We start from the raw sequence: 18,630 nt of genomic DNA on the forward strand, positions 1-18,630 counted from the left end.
TGTGGAATCCTCAGCCTTGGAGCCCTTTGGCTCTATCTGTAGCTCATAAGGCATCCCCAGTATTCCCAGATATGCCAGCACAGGTGAAAACTCATCTTGGACAGAAGACAGCAACCCTTAGGCTCTAACAAGCCCCGTTCCTCCCTTTCTCTGGGCAATTATCCCATTTCAGAAATTCCAGCCCTCCAGCTGTATTTAACAACCTCCATCTGCAGCAGGAGACAAGTGCTCAGCTCAGGCCAGAGCCACGCTGCCTCTGGTAACATTCCCCTGGCACCACGAAGCTCCCTGCAAAGGCAGGGGCACAGCAGAATTCCACCCATGCACAAAAGCAGAGGATCCCTGCAGAGAACAGCCAGACTGCTCCAGGGGGGACCAGGGGCCAGGGTCTCACCAAGCCTGTGCTCAGGCTCCAGCTGCCACTGCCACCCTGGGCACGTGCCCTCCACTGCCACTGCCACCACACCCGGCCAGCACTGAGTCACCACAGCCTGGCACAGTGGGCAGAGCCAGGGCTGGGCAGCAAACCACGCTGGGAGACACAGGAGCTGAAACCTGCCTGGCAAGGGGTCCCGTCCCACTCTCCAGGCTGGGTGTGGAGAGCCCCCACCACAGCAGACCCACACCCTGCCCACTGCTGGCACCACACCTCGAATTCCAGGGCTCAGGGTTATCCCTGGAGCTGCTGATCTGCTTGGCAGAGGCACCTGCAGTGCAATTAAAAGCAAAGCACTGGCCTTGGCAGATCTCCTTGATAGCAGCAGTGAGAAAGCTCACTGGTCAAGGACACCCCAGGGCTCCCAGGCAGCTCAGGGGTGGTTTGGGCACTCATGACACCAAGCCTTGCCTCTGCTACACTCTCCCCTTCTGCCACAGCAGCACAGTTGCAGTGGGAAGCAGCTCCCTGTCTCCACAGTGAGTTCCTGCAGGCTGGAATTGCTCAGCCTGTTGTCCCAGAGAGCTGCTGGTAACTCTCCCACTCAGCAGTGACTGGGATAAACTTGGACAATCTGGGTAAGCCCCGAGCTGGGGGTATTTGCTCCATCATCAGCCCTCTGTCCCTCATCAGCATTCCAGCCTGCCCTCAGTGCTTCCGTAGCCACTGGAGACCCTCTTCCCACAGCAGCAAGGGGCCCCTGCCCTCTCCTATAAATAGGCATTGTTGCCAAAACATCCTGAGCCAGAGCAGAGCCATCCTTCCTCCATGTGTGTCTGCAGAGCCCTGATTAGCAGACAGGAAAGCAGCTTTCCCTCTGCTGTGCCACTCAACTCCTGCAGCTCCAGGACACTCTCAGGACCCAGCTGGCAAAGGACAGGCTCTGCTGGGGACAGACAGGGGGACAGGGCTCAAACAGCCTCCCCAGCAGCCCAGCTTCACACCAGGATCCTCCAGGGCCTGCCAAGTCTCAAACACAGCACTGCTGGAAGCAGGAGGGGCACAGGGAGCAGAACCCAAAGGACTCTGTGGGGTGGAGCAGGGGTTTATCCACAGGACTGGGTTTGTGCACAGTCCAGCAGCTGCACTCACAGCCTGTGCCCAGCTGCTCTGACTCCAACAGCACTGCCTGCCTTCTCCTAAATGCTCCAGCTGGGAGCTCCTCTGGGAACAGCCTGGCAGAGAATCATGGAGTCCACTTGGAAGGGAACCACAAGGATCATCCTGTCCAACTCCTGGCCCTGCACAGGACACTCCTGGAGCTCTGGCAGCCTCAGGGCCGTGCCCATTCCCTGGGGAGCCTGGGCAGTGCCCAGAACCTTTCCTGACACCCTCCACCATCCATGAGGACAAACGACTGCTCAGAGGAGGCTGAGCAGCCCTGCACAGCCCTCCAGGTGGGTCCACCCTTGCTGTGCCCAAGCTGGGCAGCTCTGCTGGCTGCCAGCCTGCCCCACATCCTTCCTGCCATGGCTCACGTTGGGAAGGCTGCAGCAAAAACTGCCTGTGCTGCAGCTTCCTCAGCCAGACACACAGCCAGACAGACAGACCCATTTCTGCTTCCTCACCTCAGGCCATGGCTGAAGTCAAGCCCTAATGCTCCTGCCCTCTGCCACTGCCCAGGTCCCTGCTCCCATGGTAAGGCACAACCAGGAGCTGAGAAACGTGGAGGAGAAGCTCAGCCTTGGCCAGGACATGGAATTCCAGAATCCCAGAATGGGTTGGACTGGAAGGAACCTTAAAGCTCATCTCTTTCCACACTGTCCAGTGTCCCAGGTTGCTCCAAGCCCCATCCAAACTGGCCTTGGACACACAGGAATGGGATCCAGAGACAGTCGAGCACAAGCCTAAAGTTCTCCCTGCCCAGTGCTGCTCCCTGGACTGTCTCTTCCAAAATATCCATCCAAGGAAGAGAGGAATGCAGCTTTTCACCTGCCCAGGCTTGCTATCAAGAACCAGGCATTTTATTTCAGCTCACCACGTGAGCCCAGGCAAGGGTAGAGACTGATCTTTGGTGAAGAAAGAGCACACTGGGGTGGTGTGATCCAAGTTAAGTAACTCTTAAATGTAGTCCAGGACAGGCTAAAACACAGTTCAGGGACACAGAGCTGGCAGAGACCACCTGGGTCAGGCAGCCAGCACTTGTATCAAGCACCGTACAAATCATTCCTGTCACAGAATAACCAGACTTGTGACTGCTTCCATCCTGGCCTCCCCTGCCAAACTCCTTCCGTGGCCCCAGTGTGCTTCCCAGTATTTCCAGAGAAGCCAAATTTATCATCCTTACTGCATCAGGACTCAGAGACCAGTGTAGTTAAGAATACTGAATTATTTCACTGGAAGCAGCAGTTTGGGGGAAAATCACATAATTTCCAGACAAAACACCACCCATTTCTGCCAAAAGACTGCCTCTCTGATCCACGCTGTTTGGAAGCTCCCAAAGCAGAAGAATAAGGCACGTTCCCAGCACATGACAGGTAGCCCTGACTCTTTTTCCAGCCCTGAAATCCAGAGAGCACACTACACATTTTCCATGCAAAGCCTCGAGACAATTCCATTTCCTGAAACCACACTCCCAAGGAGAGAAAGCTGCCAGTTCTGCTGTTCCAGAATGAATCCCTGCCTAGTGCTGAGGTCAGCCCCCCAAAGCTGGGCTGCTGGAACCCCCAGCACCCCGAGCAGCCTGCAGCAGAGGCACAGAGAGAGCAGAGGCACTGACACAGCACCTTACCTTGTCCTGCTGCTGGGAACACAAACCCCGCCTGGACCAGCCCGTGCAGCTCTGAGGCAATCTCAGTCCTTTTGTGAAAGCTGTGCAGTCCTAAACCACCCCAGAGCCACCAAGTCACCAAGCCTCCTGTGCTAGCAGCCAAATCAAAAGCAGTTTCTGGTCTTGTGGAGCCTAGGGAAGCTGGCAGCTCGTTCCTGGAGGGAAAGGACCCCTTCCAGAGCTCTCAGCTACTCCCATCCTGTTCCTCTGCAGAACAATCCTGACGCTCCTCTCAACAACCCTGCCATGCTGATGTCTCAAAGACATGGGCAGTACCAAACAAGCAGATTTTATATCAAAATAAGTAACTCTCCAGGAATGCAGAGTGCTTAGTCATTTCCATCTCGATACAAAGCTACTCTAACCACGAGGTATTAACTCCTTCCATGCTGCTGCATCTCCTGCTGAGGAGCAGTTCTGCCTCATTACATCCGTGGCCACAGCCCCTGGACAGAGAAAATTTACTGCTAATCCAAATTACACAGCAAAAAGAGGTTAAGTCTGACCCTCATGGGTCCTAAGACTTTTCTACTGAATGTACTTTTCTAAAGTGATGAAATTCAACTTCTTGAAAGCAAGTTTTTCCTCAAGATATAAAAAAAACCCCAAACCAGAGCACTTCCAACATGTAAGCCCTGAAGGCTGCTACACCAGGGTGCCCATGGACAGAACCCACAATGTACTATTTTTAAAAGTCGTGGGTTTTTAACCTGACTCACAGGATCTGAATGCCCAGGGTAGCAATACTAACAGCAGTTGACTCAGCCCCTGCACCCCGGGCTGGCTGCCAGCCCCAGGAACGCTGCAGCTGCACACCACAAATGAGGCACAAGCTGGGCATGGAGTTAAAAATCAATCACGACTTATCCTGGAGCACTTCCTTGGTGCCACCATCAGAGGTGAGGTTCCAAAGGAAAGGCACAAAGCCTGTGTGGCTTTACACGGGCCACCCCAGACAGGCTGTGTGGGGCCACAACCAAGCACTCATTCCTTTGGGAATGTCTCAGCAGCACCAAGGCAGCTGCCCCAGGAGGTTCAAAGGGTACAGACTAAGGAAGCACCAGAAAACCTCTCAGACACCATTCAGATAATGTGTTCCAGAGCTGCCTACTGAGTCATATCCATATTCCATTATTACAACTGGAAGACTGAGATAAAAATTTTGCCAAGCAGCAAAGGACAACACTAGGACTCCACATCCAGGCCAGGTCCTCCAGCCACCAGCGCTCAAATGCACATTTCCAGGGGCTGGTTTTCCCGTAACTTCTCTTCTACTTTCCTTCCATCCCTCGCTGATGCCAGTCCCAGCTGCGAGGAGGAACTGCTGCAGCAGTGCCCGGGCTCTGTCACAGCCAGGCACCCTCCCAGGCAGGCCGTGTCACTGGCACAGAGGCTGTGTGTGTGTGGGGAAGGCAAGGGGACACTGCTCCAGCTCAGCCCCACGCACCTCAGCGCAACAAAGCACAAACATCCAGCGAGACCTCACCCCGCAGCGTGTAAAGCTCTGTACAGAACCAGAGCGGGGAGCTGGGAGACAGAGCAGCACCCAGAGCACGGCGGCTTTGGGCCATCCCCGCGGGGAGACAACTTGCAATTGATAAATCCATTGTCCTGAGTTGTTTCAAAGGAGCGACAGAGACGCTCCGCAGCAGCAGCAGCCGCCCCGGGCAGCCCGCGCTCCATCGCCCTCACGGCAGACGCGCTCCCCGACGGCCGGCGGGCCCTCCTGTGCCCACCACCGGCCAGCCCCGCCCGCCGCCCTCCCCGCACGGGCTGGGCAGACCAACCCACCCCGACCGCGGCTCCCCTGGCGAGCTGCGTCTCCTCCGGGCAGCTGGAGCAGCACCTGCTCCCTCCGGCCCGTCAGGCACGGGCAAGATGCTGCACCGGCCGCTGTCCGCAGCCGGGACATGGGGACCCCTCGGGGACCGCCGCCCCAAGCCCGGCCGCGACTGCGGGAAGCTCCAGACCCCCGGGCCACCCGCTCGCCCTCCCGGTGTACCCCCGCCGGTCCCGCCGCCCCCCGCCCCGTCTCACCGCGGCCTCGGCCCGCTCCCGGCCCCGCTCCCGCAGGACGCTCCCGGCGCGCACGGAACCACCTCCCATTGGCTGCTGTAGCCATCACTCAAGTGGTGATCCCACCTCCTCCCCGCCCCGAAGGGCCCGAAGCCACTTCCCGTTGGTTGACGAGGCCGTCACTCAGAAGGAGACCCCGCCCCCGCCGCGCCCCGTCCCGTCTCTCCGCGGCCTCGGCCCGCTCCCGCAGGACGCTCCCGGAGCTCACGGAGCCGCCGTCCATTGGCTGCTCTGGCTGTCACTCAGGTTAAGATCCCACCCTCGCTCCGCCTCAGGCGCACATCGCCATCGTCCATTGGTTGGCGCTGCTGTCATTCAAGCGATAGCCCCGCCCCCTTTCCCTCAGGCGCTGAGGCGGTCGGATCCGCTCGCAGACGGGGTTTTACTGCGCTACCCCGGGGCCTCGCCGTCCGGCACGGCCCCGGCCCGTCCCCGGCCCCCCTCACAGTCCGGCACTGCCCCGGCCCCGCGGTCCGGCCCCCGCCTATTCGTTCTTCAGGCCCTCGGCGATGAGGTTGAGCTCGTAGCACCAGGTCTCGTAGCGATAGGCAACGCGGATCTGGGCCACGTTCGTCTTCCGAATGTCATTGCCATCGGGCCCGTCTTCCTGGTAGTTTTCACCCAGGAACTTCACTTTCTCCTGCCAGAGGCGAAGACAGCGGGACCGACCTCAGAGGCAAGCCCTGAGCCCACGAGCGGAGCTGGTGCCATTCCCAGGCCGTGGGCAGGACCACCCCAGAAGGACACACACCTCGTGGGACAGGAGACACTGCAGGACACCCCCTGCGTGGGACAGGACACCCACGACTTGGGAGAGGACATCCCTCATGGGACAGGACATGCTGCAGGACACCACTGCATGGAACAGGACACGCCTCGTGGGAGACGAGACACTGCAGAACACGCAGCTTGTGGGACGGGACACACTGCAGGACATACCCCTCATGGGGCAGGACACCCCTCATGGGGCAGGACACACTGCAGGACACACCCCTCAGGGACAGGACACCCCTCATGGGGCAGGACAGACTGCAGGACGCCCCTCAGGGGACAGGACACCCACCTGGTGGGACAGGCCACACTGCAGGACGCTGTTCCTGGCAATCTCACACATATCACAGGTGCTGAGCTTGAACACCTGGGCAGCGATGGCGTACTCCTCCATGAGGGGCTCCTGCAGCGCAGGGTTTTAGGGGTCAGCAGCCTCTGCCAGCACAGCCCGTGCTCTGCAGGGGCTGTCCCACAGCTCACAGAACCACTGAATCATTGGGGCTGGAAAAGTTCTCCAGGACCAAGGCCAACCTTCAGCTAACACCCCCATGCCCACTAAACCATATCACAAAGAGCCACGTGTTCTCATTTTTTGAAAACTTCCAGGCACCACTGCCCTGGGCAGCCTGTTCAGATGCTTGACCCCTGTTTCAGTGAAGAAATTTTTCCTAATATCCTGCCTGGACATCTGCTGGTGGAGGGAGAGATGACCCAGCACGTGCTGGACCCTCTGCAAGTGCCACTGGCTTCCAAAAAAAACCCAAAAAACCAAACCACAGAGTGCCAGCCCCAGGGTCCCACCCCGGCGCTCAGCTCACACTGTACCTTGGTGTAGTGAAACTGCATGGGGTCGTCTGTGGAAAGGGACACCATGAGCCCTTTCTGGTGGAAGTCGAGCAAGGGGTTCTTGGCGTACTCCAGGAAGAGGCTGTTGTTGCTGAGTGGGGACATGGCAATGGGGATTCTGGCAAGGAAGTACAGGTACTGCAGCACCGGGCTCTGCAGAGACGAGCAGAGTACCACGTTAGGGATGAAGGTGCTGCACCTTCCACCTCGCCAGGGTCACCCCTCAGATCAGGCCAGTCCCAGACAGGGATTGTGTGCAAGAAGAGAGGTGGGCCAGCCAGCAATCAGTGCTTCAGGCTAAGGAGCACAAGAGGCCAAGGAGCTGACATCAAATTTGGCTGGCTCCAGTGATAACAAACATATTCTGTGATGGGTCTGTGAGGCTAAACCCCCAGATCTAATAACACTGCTCAGCCACATCCCCAAAGATGCCTGGAGAAGCCCAGAGAGCCATTTAACCCCTGCCTGGAGCCAGGCTGTGTCCGTGTAAAGCAGAGGCACAGGTAACTGCCAGCTACCTGAGGCAGCTGTGAGAGTTCTGCTCTGCCGTGCCTGGGCTGCTCCTGGCAGCCTGCTCCACGTACCTTCTTGAGGTTGAGCCCGTGGGAGATGTTGTCAGCTGTCATGAAGGCTGCCAGCAGGTGTGTGAGGGCCCCGGCCTCGCCGCAGTGCGGGCGGAACAGGAACGTGTTCATGCCACGCTGCCTGGGCACAGGGAAGGGGCGCTCAGAGCGGGCAAGCAGCAGGGCCGGCTGGCTGGACCCAACTTCAGGCCCAGCTCTGCCCCTGCCAGGAATCCAGCTTGACTCAGGAGCACATTACTCCTTCTCCTTTCTCCTCTGTGTGTGCAATAGATGCATCTCTGCAATCCCTGAACTTTCTCCCCAGTCCATCACCCCTCCTACCCAGGAGTGTTTCTGGAATTGCTCTGGGACGTGATGCTCCAAATACAGAGCAAGGAGAGCCCCACTTCTTCCACACCAACAATCAAAGACCTGAGGCAAGGCACGAGGCAGCCCCTTGGCAGACACCAGGCCTCACCTGCGCAGGTTGTTCAGCACCAGGATGTTGGCATACATGTAGTAGATGTAGTAGGTGTAGGATGGGTTCTTCTGGGAAGTCCACTCCTCTGGCTTTGGGCTCTTAGTGCTGAACATGTGTCCACTGTGCTTGGATTCATCATCCACGCTGTCAAAGCCCGTGATCTGCTTGGCAAAAGGAGCAAAAAAGGTGCATCTCACACTCCCCACCTTGGGCTCACTCTGCCCCCCACAGCTCACCAGAGCCCGGCTCTGCCCTGTGCTCCCCAAGGACAGGGTCAGGCAAGGCTGCAGACCTTGCTCCTCACACCCCTCCAAGTCCAGGACCTGAAATAAAGCTCACACCTCCCCAGGAGATGGGTGGACAGCGATTCCCAGCCCCACAGCAGCCAGCCAAGCAATCTGACCCCTCCTGCACTTCTGGCCACATCTCCCCTTCCCCAGAATGAGGCAGAGCCCCCTGGCCCAGTGATGCCATTTTCCATGTCAGGGCCATTCCCCATTTCTCGTGCACAAACAGGAATGTGAGTTCTCCCCACACCTGACAACATCACCAGCTGACACTCACGTGGCGTAGAAAGACACTCAGCTCTTTGTGGGCTTGGGGATTGATAGTTGCCTCAAACACAGGAACAAAGATATATTCCAGCATTTTCCCAAAGTGGGGGAGGAAATTCTTAGACCTGAACACATCACTGTGGACAGAGACAGGGATTAGTTGCTACTAGAGGGACAACACAGCCCACTGTCCCCACAGCCCTTTCAGGGATGAGGGATCTGTAAGGCACCGTGCTCCCTCAGCCCCCCAGCACGTACTAAATCCTGGGGACTTGGATCATCCACTTCATGTTGGGGGAATAGACCCGGTGGGTGTTGAACCAGTGGGCCAGCTTGGCCCACTCCTCAGGCGAGCGCCCGTAGATCGACAGCCGGGGCTCCGTGTGCTGGTACTTGGCATCCTCCAGGTCAGAGCCAACCTCCTGCAAACCAGAGCACACCGTGGCAAGGGAAGCCAGAGCAGCCACAGCACAGCTTCATCCTGTTCTCCTCCCCTCTCTCCATACCTTGATGATGGTAGCAAAATACTCGCCGTTGATGGCGTTCTCTGTCTTCAGGTAGAGGTCCCTCAGCTCGCTGGCCCCCACGGGGTTGTACTTGTCATTGAACTTGTCAAAACGCTGGAATGTCTGCCGGCCCTGGAGCAGGGAGGTCAGGCTCAAACACTGCCCTCACAGCTTGCCAGGGAGCAGGGACTGAGCCAAACCAGCCAAAACGGCATCACCAGGAGCTGCTGCACCCCGACACAAATATTAATGCACACAAGTGTGGGTGCACAGGGAAGGCAAAAGCCATGGGGGGAAGAGTGGCCCAAGAGTGATCTTACATTAAATGTCCTCCCACTTACAGCATGGACATCCAGGGAATCCACTGTCAGGTCGTAGGGGTGCAGTTTGAGCTGCTGGAAAAGCTGTTTCAGGGTGAGCTGTTTGCCCTTGGCGTTGTAGACCACGCGGTCGGCATCCACACAGTAGGATTTCTTGATGAAACGCAGAAGGTGCTTCTGGTTCATGCAGGCTGCAGCATGGATGTGCGTGTCCACCTGGGAAAACAGAGGCACAGCTTCAAGCTGGGATGCTCAGGTACCATCCCAGGGGGGTGAACAAACCCCTCAGGTGAGCACGTTGTGTGGGGAGCAGGGCTCAGCCCAGAAGGTGAACACAGCCAGAGGGCACAGCTTTGCTGAGAGCAAAAGGCAGCACATCTCATTCACAGGAGCAATGCTGCTGCTACAGACATGGACTCTAACATCCAGTTCCCAGGGAGGAGCAGGCACCATGACAGCTCCTCTCCAGGGTCCCTGGGGCTCTAAGCCTTGCCTTTTACCTTCCTGCAGTTGTAGAAGTCACGGTGGGGGTTGTTCTTCAGCTCCTTCATCTCCTCCATCTCATTGAGCATTTCATGCACTTGGAACTTGGATGAGAGGAACTTGAGGCGCCGGTGAGCGTAGGTCTTCCTGGTGAGAGCAAAGGCAGAACAATCACTGGGCTCCTCACCCCTCAACACAGGGACACAGGTTCCACCTGGGCTGGAGGAGCTCATGCTGGCCAGCCCTGCTCCCCTGAGGTGCCTCCCCTTGCTCTGTTACAGAGCTCTGAAGGAAGGCTGGCCAGCTGGGAGCCTGCCCACAGGTGCTGTCTCCAGCCCCTGGGTGCTGCTTTGCTTAAGACCCAAGCCAAGGGGTCTGACAAGCGCTGAGGACACTTGTGCAGCCAGGTGTGCCACCAGGAGGTTCCTCCCTCTTGCCAGGAAGGGGAGGCGGCTGCCCTGACCTCCCTGTGCCCACTGAGGCAGGGTTTGGTGGGTTGTGCACTTACACAGGCCCCTGTGCAATCAGGACCAAGAGGAAGTTCATGTCATCAATGAAGTGCTCGAGGCTGGGGTAGGGCAGGTCCTTGGGCTCATTTCTCTCAGCCGCTGCCTTGTCTGCGTAGACATAAACTATCCCATCCTTCATCTGCACGTGGTATCCCAGGTCCTCGGGGAGGCCCCCGCTGTCAAGGGGATCCTGTCCCTCCTTCACTGGTGGGGTGAACACTGCAGCAAGAGGAGAATTCCATCAGGCTGCCAGCCCAAACCTCCCAGCCTGCCTTTGCTCCCCCACCCCACGCAGCGGGCAGGGACACCCCGCCGCTGTGACACCAAGGAGAGAGCCTGGGCAAGTTCCTTGCACAGCCCTGCCCCGTGCTGAGGGCAGAGGAAGCCCCTGGGGTGCCTGGATGTACCTGGGCCAACGTCACTGGGTTTCCAGGGCTCGCCCTCGATGGCACGCAGGTACTGCGAGGGCGTCTTGGGGAACCTCTGCAGAGACTGCTGCATGTTCTTCTCCCGGATGCACAGCGCCCGGTACAGGCCCCTGCACACCACCTCAAAGTCTTCCACTGTCACCTGCAGGGGAGGGGATGCTGAAGGCAACCACACAGCTGGAGCATGGCTGTGTCCAGGAGACACCCTGGTGCACCCAGGTGGAGGCAAGATAAATGTCAAAAAATGGTTTGGGCTGGAAGGGATCCTAAAGCTCATCTTGTTCTAGCCCCTGCTGTGGGCAGGGACACATTCCACTGTCCCAGGGGGCTTCCAGCCCCATCCAGCATGGCCTTGGAATGGAGCAGCCACAGCTTCTCTGGGCACCCTGTGCCAGGGCATCCTCACAGGGAAGAATTCCTTCCCAATGTCCCATCTAACCCTGCCCTCTGGCAGTGGGAAGCCATTCCCCCTTGTCCTGTCACTACAGGGTATTGTAAAAAGTCCCTCTCCAACTTTCTTGTCATATCATTATCATATCATATAATCATATATCTCATCTAGGTCATCATGTATCAAATCATATCATATCATATATCATATCAAATCATATCATATCATGTATCATATATGTCCCACTGCTCTGCCTGAGCAGGGCTTGGAAGGGATGACAGGCAGAGACCCAGACATGACAAAGGGAAGTTCCTGGTTGCAGAACCAGGGAATTCTGATATCAGTCCCTCTTACATTCCTCACTGCAAGCAGTAATGGACCCTGAAATGGAAGCCGGGCCTGGGCAAAACATTAAAGCTATTTTTGGAGCCCAGGCTGAAACTGAAGCATGAACAACAAGATGCACTAACCCTGTGTGTCACTGATTTTTGATTTACTGCACAAACAAGTGTTTGGGCAGTCAGAAGAGACTGGAGTGGAGTAGGTCAGGAAACCAGCAGTCCCAGCTAGGACAGTCATGGCAGGGGGAATGTGCTCAGTGTCTGAGCAGGGAGGGGTTTCCAGATCCCCTCTGCTGGGCAGCTCCAGGCTGAGCAACCTTCCAGCAGGCTCTTAGAAGCAGCACAAATGTAATAGGAGGCTGAGGAGGAGAGGGAGGCAGGATTAGCACGGGATGTGATAACAGTCCTGGTCAAATGGCTCTAGGTGACCCTGCCTGTAGCAGGGGCTTGGTGACTTCCCTCAGCTGTTCTGGGATCCCTGGATGTGCACAGAGCTGTGTGCAAGCAGAGAGGCTGTGACAGAGGGAGCACAGCCCACCCTGCCAGGCCTTCCCTGGAAAATCCCATGGGAATGTGCAGCACCCCACAGCTCCTGCAAAGGAATTCAGCTCTGATCCCCAGGGATGCAGCAGGGCACCCCCAGATGTCTGTGAGGCACAGACTGAGCTGGGAGACACCTTCCCCAGTGCAGCTGGTACAGACTCCTGTGATGCCCCTGACCCTGGGCACTGGGCACTGCTGAGGGACGGGCAGGGAGCAGAGGGTGGCCGGGGTGCAAGGGGAGCAGCCATGGGATGGACACCTACCCCGGAGGCGTAATCCCCAGTGATCTGCACCCGCTGGAAGTGGGGCACAGTCTGGTACTCGGGCACTGGGCAGGTGAAGCTGGCCTGCTGGGGGCCAGCCAGGCTGGGCACAGCCCCCGGGGCCATGGGCGGTGCCAGCACAGTCGTCTTCATGCGCATCAGCTTCTTCCTGCTGCGGAGGAAAGGCTCAGGCCAACAGCCCCGTTCCACGGGCACACGCGGTGCAGGGCCAGGGCGCTTCCCCCAGCCATGTTCCAGCTGTGCACATCCTGATCCCCTCACTGGTGACTTCTGAGCACCTCAGACAGGCGCTCCAGAAGCACAGGCCACAGCACACAAAGCCACAGCACTCAAAGTAGACACAGCACTCAAAGTAGACACAGCACACACAGTAGACACAGCACACAAAGTAGACACAGCACACACAGTAGACACAGCACTCAAAGTAGCCACAGGCTTTGGAAGCTGCATCTCTCCAGAGTGCCCAGGTCTCCCTCCCCAACAGCTCTGTGGCCATGGCTGTGCTGACACCCAGGGAATGGGCCACGGGTTTCCTTCTGTCCAACAGTGCAAGCAGTTGGAGAGGAAATCCTGGAGTACCTGACAGATGCCCTGGGATTATCAAGGATTTATTGCACAGGTGTGGTGAGCTGTGCCCAATATGTGATTGTATTTACATCCCCCCTGTTTGCTCTGGCCAGGAGGTGCAGGCTGTGCTCCCCTCCTTGCCAGGCTCCTGGGAACTCACCGCATTTCCACCGTGGAGCTGGCCTCCTGCAGCATCATGTGCATTGTCATTTCCTGCCGGGAGATGGGGCAGATCTCATCCACGTCGAAATGAGAGATTTCCCCCCTGACCTCCTCATCCTTCACCTCGGAGGCAAAGACCTTCTCGGCGAAGGAGCGCAGGGACTCGTCCATCTCTGCAAAGAGGAGTTCAGTGTCCCTCAGGGAGGGGAGTCCCAGCCCCTGGAACAGGCAGGTGCCCCTTGCAGGCAGCTCCGTGCTCAGCTGCCCTTTCCTCGTGGTCCCCACAGCCTAGAGAAGACTCTGAGCCACCTCCCAAATTTGCAGCCAGGCTGGGCCACACCTGGTGGAGACATACCTTGATACCCCCAGTACAGCAGGAAAAGTAAATACAGTCCAAGAATGCTGCCAAAAGGCCCAGAGAGAAGCAGGTCCTTGGGAAGGGCAGCTGTGGGAGCATGCACTGGGAGGGAGAGGAGAAAGTTGGCAGAGCCCTCAGAGCTCCAGGGAGCCCAAAATCCACTTGCTGCAGCAGTCAGGGGGAGACAGAGGCATGGATGGAGGCAGAGCTGGCAGCCCAAGCACTCAGCTCCACCATCCCAGGGCATTCCCAGCTGGGCACTCCCAGCCCACCACGTGCATCGTGCTGCAAAGGTGCCACCATTGCCACAGGGCTGGCTGGAGCTTTTTGGAGGAGGATAAGGAAGGTTAAAGGCCTTCCTCTGCCAACAGAACACCGTAAAACAAGAACTCAAGGGTTCTGCTGGCAGCAGCTCCCAGAAGCAGAAGTTTGCGTGGCAGCACAGGGGCTCTGACAGCGGGATTTGGCAGCTGGACACGAAGCAAGGTGAGGATCAGTGCCCAAGGATGGACCTCACCATCGAGTGTCACACAGGACATGGTCACGGTGAGGACCAAAGCAGAACAGACAGCACTCAGGGTGCCAGAATGATATTTAACAAATTGCATATTTTGGTGCTGTATCAAAGGACCAAAAGGTGGGACCATCCTGTGTAACACCGATGGGCAGAGCTGGCACTGCCAGGAAACAGCATTTCCCCAGCTGCTGAAGGATCACCATGATCATGGTCTTCATGATCTTCATGATCTACATGATCTACATGATCATGTAACTGCTGCGTGGTGCCAGTGATCATGTCTAGGCAGTAGCACAGCAGAGCATAGAGAAACCCAGCAATACTCACGTTTGTGTTCCGCTGTTTGAGATAAAACAGAGACAAAATAAAAGCTGTTGTGATCAGCCCCTCAAAATCTGAGCCTTTTTGCCTTGTCACCTCATCAGTCTTTAAAAAGGGAGTAGCAAAGTACAAGTTTAGCCAAATCCTTCCACTTATAAGAAAATCACAGAACCCTAGAATGGTTTGGGTTGGAAGAGACCTTAAAGCTCATCTGATGTGCAGGGACACCTTCCACTGTCCCAGGCTGCTCCAAGCCCCATCCAGCCTGGCCTTGGGCACTTCCAGGGATCCAGGGGCAGCCACAGCTGCTCTGGGCAGTGCCAAGGCCTCCCCACCCCCACAGGGAGGAATTCCTTCCCAATATCCCACCTAAACCCGCCCTCCTTTGGCTTAAAACCATTCTCCCTTGTCCTGTCATTCCCTGCCCTTGTGAGAAGTCCCCCCAGCCTTCCTGTAGCCCCTTCAGGTACTGGAAGGAAAAGGCAGAGAAGGAGTTGTCACTTTGAGGAGCACAAAGAGGGACGTTGTGCATTGCCTGTCCCACAACAGCATTGGTGATGCCCCAGTGTGGAACCAAACCCCACTGCAGGTCCCTCCCAGCCATCCAGGCCAGCTGTGGCACAGCTTCTGCCTGGCACAGCCCTGCTTTCCCTCCGGGCCCAAGGTGGAGCATCCTCTAGAACCCAGGTCCTCTCGCTCCACTCCTGGCAGGCAGCAGTCTGTGCTGGGGCTGAGCTGGCCTGGAAGGGCTCTCCCTGACCTGCAGGGACACAGGGAGGGCAGCTCAGCCTCCTGCTGACCAGGCAAGCTGACATTCCAGAGTCTCAGAGCACCAGGCTTTGCTATTTTCTGCCCTCCTCTGTGGCCCCCAGCATGGGTGGCCATTTCAGAGATGGAGTTCCATCCCCCGGCTGCCCTTACTCCCCAGCAGGATCAGGCAGCTGGGGCACTGCAGTCCCACAGAACCTGTCTCTGCTCAGGCAGGGTGGCAGCAGCATTCTGAGGCTCAGCCCCTGCCCTTTCCCCCTGAGCCAGCAGCTCAGGCTGCAGCTCTGCCATGGCAGCTGCTGCCTTCCCCAGCCTGTGGCACACACGCTCCAGAATCCTGACTCCACGTATTATTTGCCTACAAAGCATCCCAGAAATGTTTCGTTTGACCTTTCATCTCTTTAGTGGATGGAAATTACACTCAGGAAGGTTCACAGCCTCTCACTGGTGGTGCAGGGCCAGGCTTTAGCAGCAGCTTCATGTGCTGGGACAGCGCCTCTGACACCACAGCCCTGCAATTCCAAACACGCTCCTATCGGGGCTCTTTGGGGCTGTTATCACTCAGGGCTCTGCAGTCACCTGCCATCACCTGCCACATGTCCCTCTGCACAGTCCTGCAGAGCCTGCCTGGCCCTGCTCCTGCTGCCATCCCCTCGGGGCTGCAGCTCCCCACAGCTGAGCTTCAGGGTGACAGAGATTCCTGCAGTCCCTCTGAGCCCTTCCCCAGGGATTTCATGGTGTCATTGCAGGACACATTACACCCAGGAGAGACAATCTTTTCCTTCAGTACAAGCAGAGGAAGGTTTAAACAATAACACAGTTTCTTCACTGCACTATCCAAAAACGTCTCCAAGCAGGAAGAGAAATGCCCAAAGGCCCCAGTGAGGTCCCCTGGACAGCACACATCCAAATCTGTGAGGCTGTGGGCCTGGAAGCTGCCCTGTGGCCCCTTGGCTCACACTTGGCTTTCAGACCTACCTGGAATTCTCACCCGAGACATCTCAGCAGCGTTTGCAGAGCCTCAGTAACACCCCAGAGTCCCCGAGCACAAGGGGCCAAGTGACTGCCTGGCAGCACAACACTAATTTTACTGCTTTCCCTTCCCTGTAATCAGACTCTCCCACTCTAAAAGGAGAGTGGAGATCAACTGTGGGACTATTTAAAGTGCAGCCACAAGCACTTGCACTGAAACAGGTGAAAGCAGGGCTCAAATTTAATTAAATTATATTTAATTTAACTAATCAAATTTAATTAATCATTTTATCGAACTCAGGTTTGCATTTTACATTTTGTGAAGTGTCACCTGGTGTCTGGCCAGATTTCTGCTTTCCAGGGCAGCTGCTCCTTTCTAATGTAGTCTGTGGGATTCAGTCTTTTAAGAGAGACTAAACCTGATGCTTTCTATGCTGAACCAAAGGTTTAAAGGAAATTCCCAGTCAGAACAGGGGCTGTGGATATGTACAAACCATGTGCTCTCACCTGAGCTGTTCAGAGGCTTTTCCTGAGGGAGGGATGTGTTGGAAAGCCTGGATTTTGCCAACAGGGCTGCCCAGATGTCCTCACCTCTTCCCTGCTGAACCCAACAATAAAGGAAGGTGCAGGGAGCCATGGTTTGTTCCTGAGCTTCTCAGGAACTGCCTTTTCCAAGCTTTGTGTCATAATGTTGATCTGATCATCAGTTCTGGACGTGGTGAGCCACAGCCCAGGTGCATCTGAGAGAGAACAGCTCTCAGTCAAAGCCAGGGTGGGTCAGGGAACTCGGCTGGGCTCTGCCAGAGCAGCTCTCAGGCTGGGAGGCACCTCCTGCCTTCATCTGAAGCAGTTTGTTTCCAGCATATTGGCTTTGAGGGCTGTACCCTCCTTCAGGGTGTCCTCAAACCTTCCTCAGGTCTCACCTGCAGCTGGAAATCACCTCTGTGAGAAGAGAAAGGCCAGAATTTGTTGTGTCCTGCCTGCTGCCAGGATAACTCTGAGCTCCTGATTCAGATTCCTGGTGGGAAGTGGTGAAACTGAACAGATCAGGAGATAAAAGAGTTTTGAGGTGAAGTAGAGTCTTTTCCTGTTTGTTTGTGCTTCTATTCTTGGGCATTAAAAACTGCCCTGGAATAGGAGAAAGCCTTTGGGCACAGTCTGGCTCTGGTTTAAAGGGTGGCTTTGGTCAGAGCAGTGAAGGGAACAGAAAAACCATCTGGAACAGAACATTATTTGGAATTATATCCACGGGATTGCTGTGGCACGTTTTGCAGGAGCAGCTATGGAAAGCTCTTGTCCAAGAAGAAGGCTGGAATAGGTGAGAGATCACCTGCACAGACAAAATAAAATACAGAGCTGGAAATAACAAGCCATGGATTTTGTCCTTAGGAGCACAGGAATCCTGTGGCACAGCAGGGAAGTGAGGTGAGACCTGGAGCAGCTTCTCCAGCTGAGATCATTTCCACAGCATCCAGAAACTCTCTGGAAAAGATGTTCCCATTATTTGATGGGCACAACTTCAAAACAAGCTGGGTGGTAATTGAGAAATTCTCCAGAATTTAGGGAATTTTAGCCCCCCCCACCTGCTATTCCCAAAAAATATAATATAATATAATTTTCCTCCCTCCAACTGCTGAGGTGCAGCACCAGGGCAAAGCTGGGATGATGGTACAGCTTTGGTCTCCTTCTCATGCTGATAAAATTTTCAGGTTCTGAATTGTTCTTGCTCTCACCCATCCCCAAGTTTGAGGGTCTCCACACCACATTATTGTTTAACTGTTTCATTCCAGGCCCATAAAATCTGTCTCCTCTTGTTTGCTCTCCCACAAGGACTAAACCAGCCCTTAACCCTCCTTGGGATCTTGGGATTCACATCTGAAACCAAAAATAACCTTTAGGATACAGAGGTCATCTTCCTCAAGAGAATCTTGATGGTCTTTTGATCCCTCAGCTTTTTTAATCACGGGGTGAGCTTGGGTGGGCTCATGGTGGAAATCTGAGTAAAGCCTGGGCATGCTGTGCTAAAGTTAGATCCAGGGCCTGTGCAAACTCCAGGACTGACACACACAGCCTGTCTTCCCACTCTTTTTCAGCTGGAAAGTGACTGATTCACACCCAGAGGCTTTGGAGTGCCTCTAAAGCCCCCACTTTTACCTCTGAGCTGCCCTGGTTCCACCCAGGTCCAGCCAAGGGAGAATGGTTGGACCAGGAATGTGGCAGCTTGGGTTCCTGAGCAGGATCCTCCTGCAGCTTGTGTCCACAGAGGCCATGGGGCAAGCTTTGCTAGAAAATGGTTTAAATTCCTGAAGAGGAGTCTGAACAGGAGGGGAGAAGGTGGATCTCACCAGGGCATCCTGGCTGTGCTGGGCCTTTGGTCAAGCACTGGGGAAACCCTCAGCAGATTCTCCTCTCCTCACCCTGTGGTGATCACACCTCCTCTGAACAGAGACAGAGCTGTGCCAGGATTCCCCTGGGAAGCTGTGAGAAAGCTCAGAGAAAGAATTAAAACAATTATTCTCTCAATCTCTGCACCTGCCAGGCAATCTCTGTTTGTCAGAGATGTTTACAAGCAGGAGTTGTCTCTTCTTGACCAATAGGTGAGAGAAGATTCCTAAAGGCCAATCAGGTCTTAGGTCCACCATTGTTTCTCTAAGAACTGTGGA

The 18,630-nt window shown here is 55.9% G+C and overlaps 2 protein-coding genes across 3 annotated transcripts in view; both read right to left on the reverse strand.

Moving 5' to 3' along the window:
* The window catches only part of DENND2C (DENN domain containing 2C), a 28,124-nt gene extending 22,812 nt beyond the window's left edge, over window positions 1–5,312 (reverse strand). The window contains 1 exon segment of the mRNA XM_039699389.1: window positions 5,244–5,312. Coding sequence (XP_039555323.1) covers window positions 5,244–5,312 — 69 coding nt within the window.
* A 333-nt stretch (window positions 5,313–5,645) lies between these two features.
* Window positions 5,646–16,100, reverse strand: AMPD1 (adenosine monophosphate deaminase 1). 2 transcript variants are annotated; one of them, XM_039699390.1, is made up of 16 exons: window positions 15,974–16,082; window positions 14,234–14,245; window positions 13,030–13,204; window positions 12,282–12,453; window positions 10,723–10,885; window positions 10,315–10,534; window positions 9,824–9,953; window positions 9,345–9,539; window positions 9,004–9,135; window positions 8,756–8,919; window positions 8,508–8,634; window positions 7,941–8,104; window positions 7,484–7,604; window positions 6,879–7,052; window positions 6,346–6,456; window positions 5,646–5,922 (listed from the first exon to the last, which is right to left on the reverse strand). In XM_039699390.1, the coding sequence occupies exons 1-16, from the start codon at window positions 15,993–15,995 to the stop codon at window positions 5,767–5,769; spliced, it is 2,238 nt and encodes a 745-aa protein (XP_039555324.1). In that variant the 5' UTR covers window positions 15,996–16,082; the 3' UTR covers window positions 5,646–5,766. The 2 variants fall into 2 exon arrangements, with proteins under 2 accessions (XP_039555324.1, XP_039555325.1); XM_039699391.1 differs by lacking the exon at window positions 14,234–14,245 and having other exon boundaries at window positions 15,974–16,100.
* Between the last annotated feature and the right edge of the window lie 2,530 nt (window positions 16,101–18,630).

This window comes from Passer montanus, unplaced genomic scaffold (genome assembly GCF_014805655.1).
Source record: "Passer montanus isolate IOZ18808 unplaced genomic scaffold, ASM1480565v1 scaffold132, whole genome shotgun sequence".
NCBI classification, from domain to species: domain Eukaryota; kingdom Metazoa; phylum Chordata; class Aves; order Passeriformes; family Passeridae; genus Passer; species Passer montanus.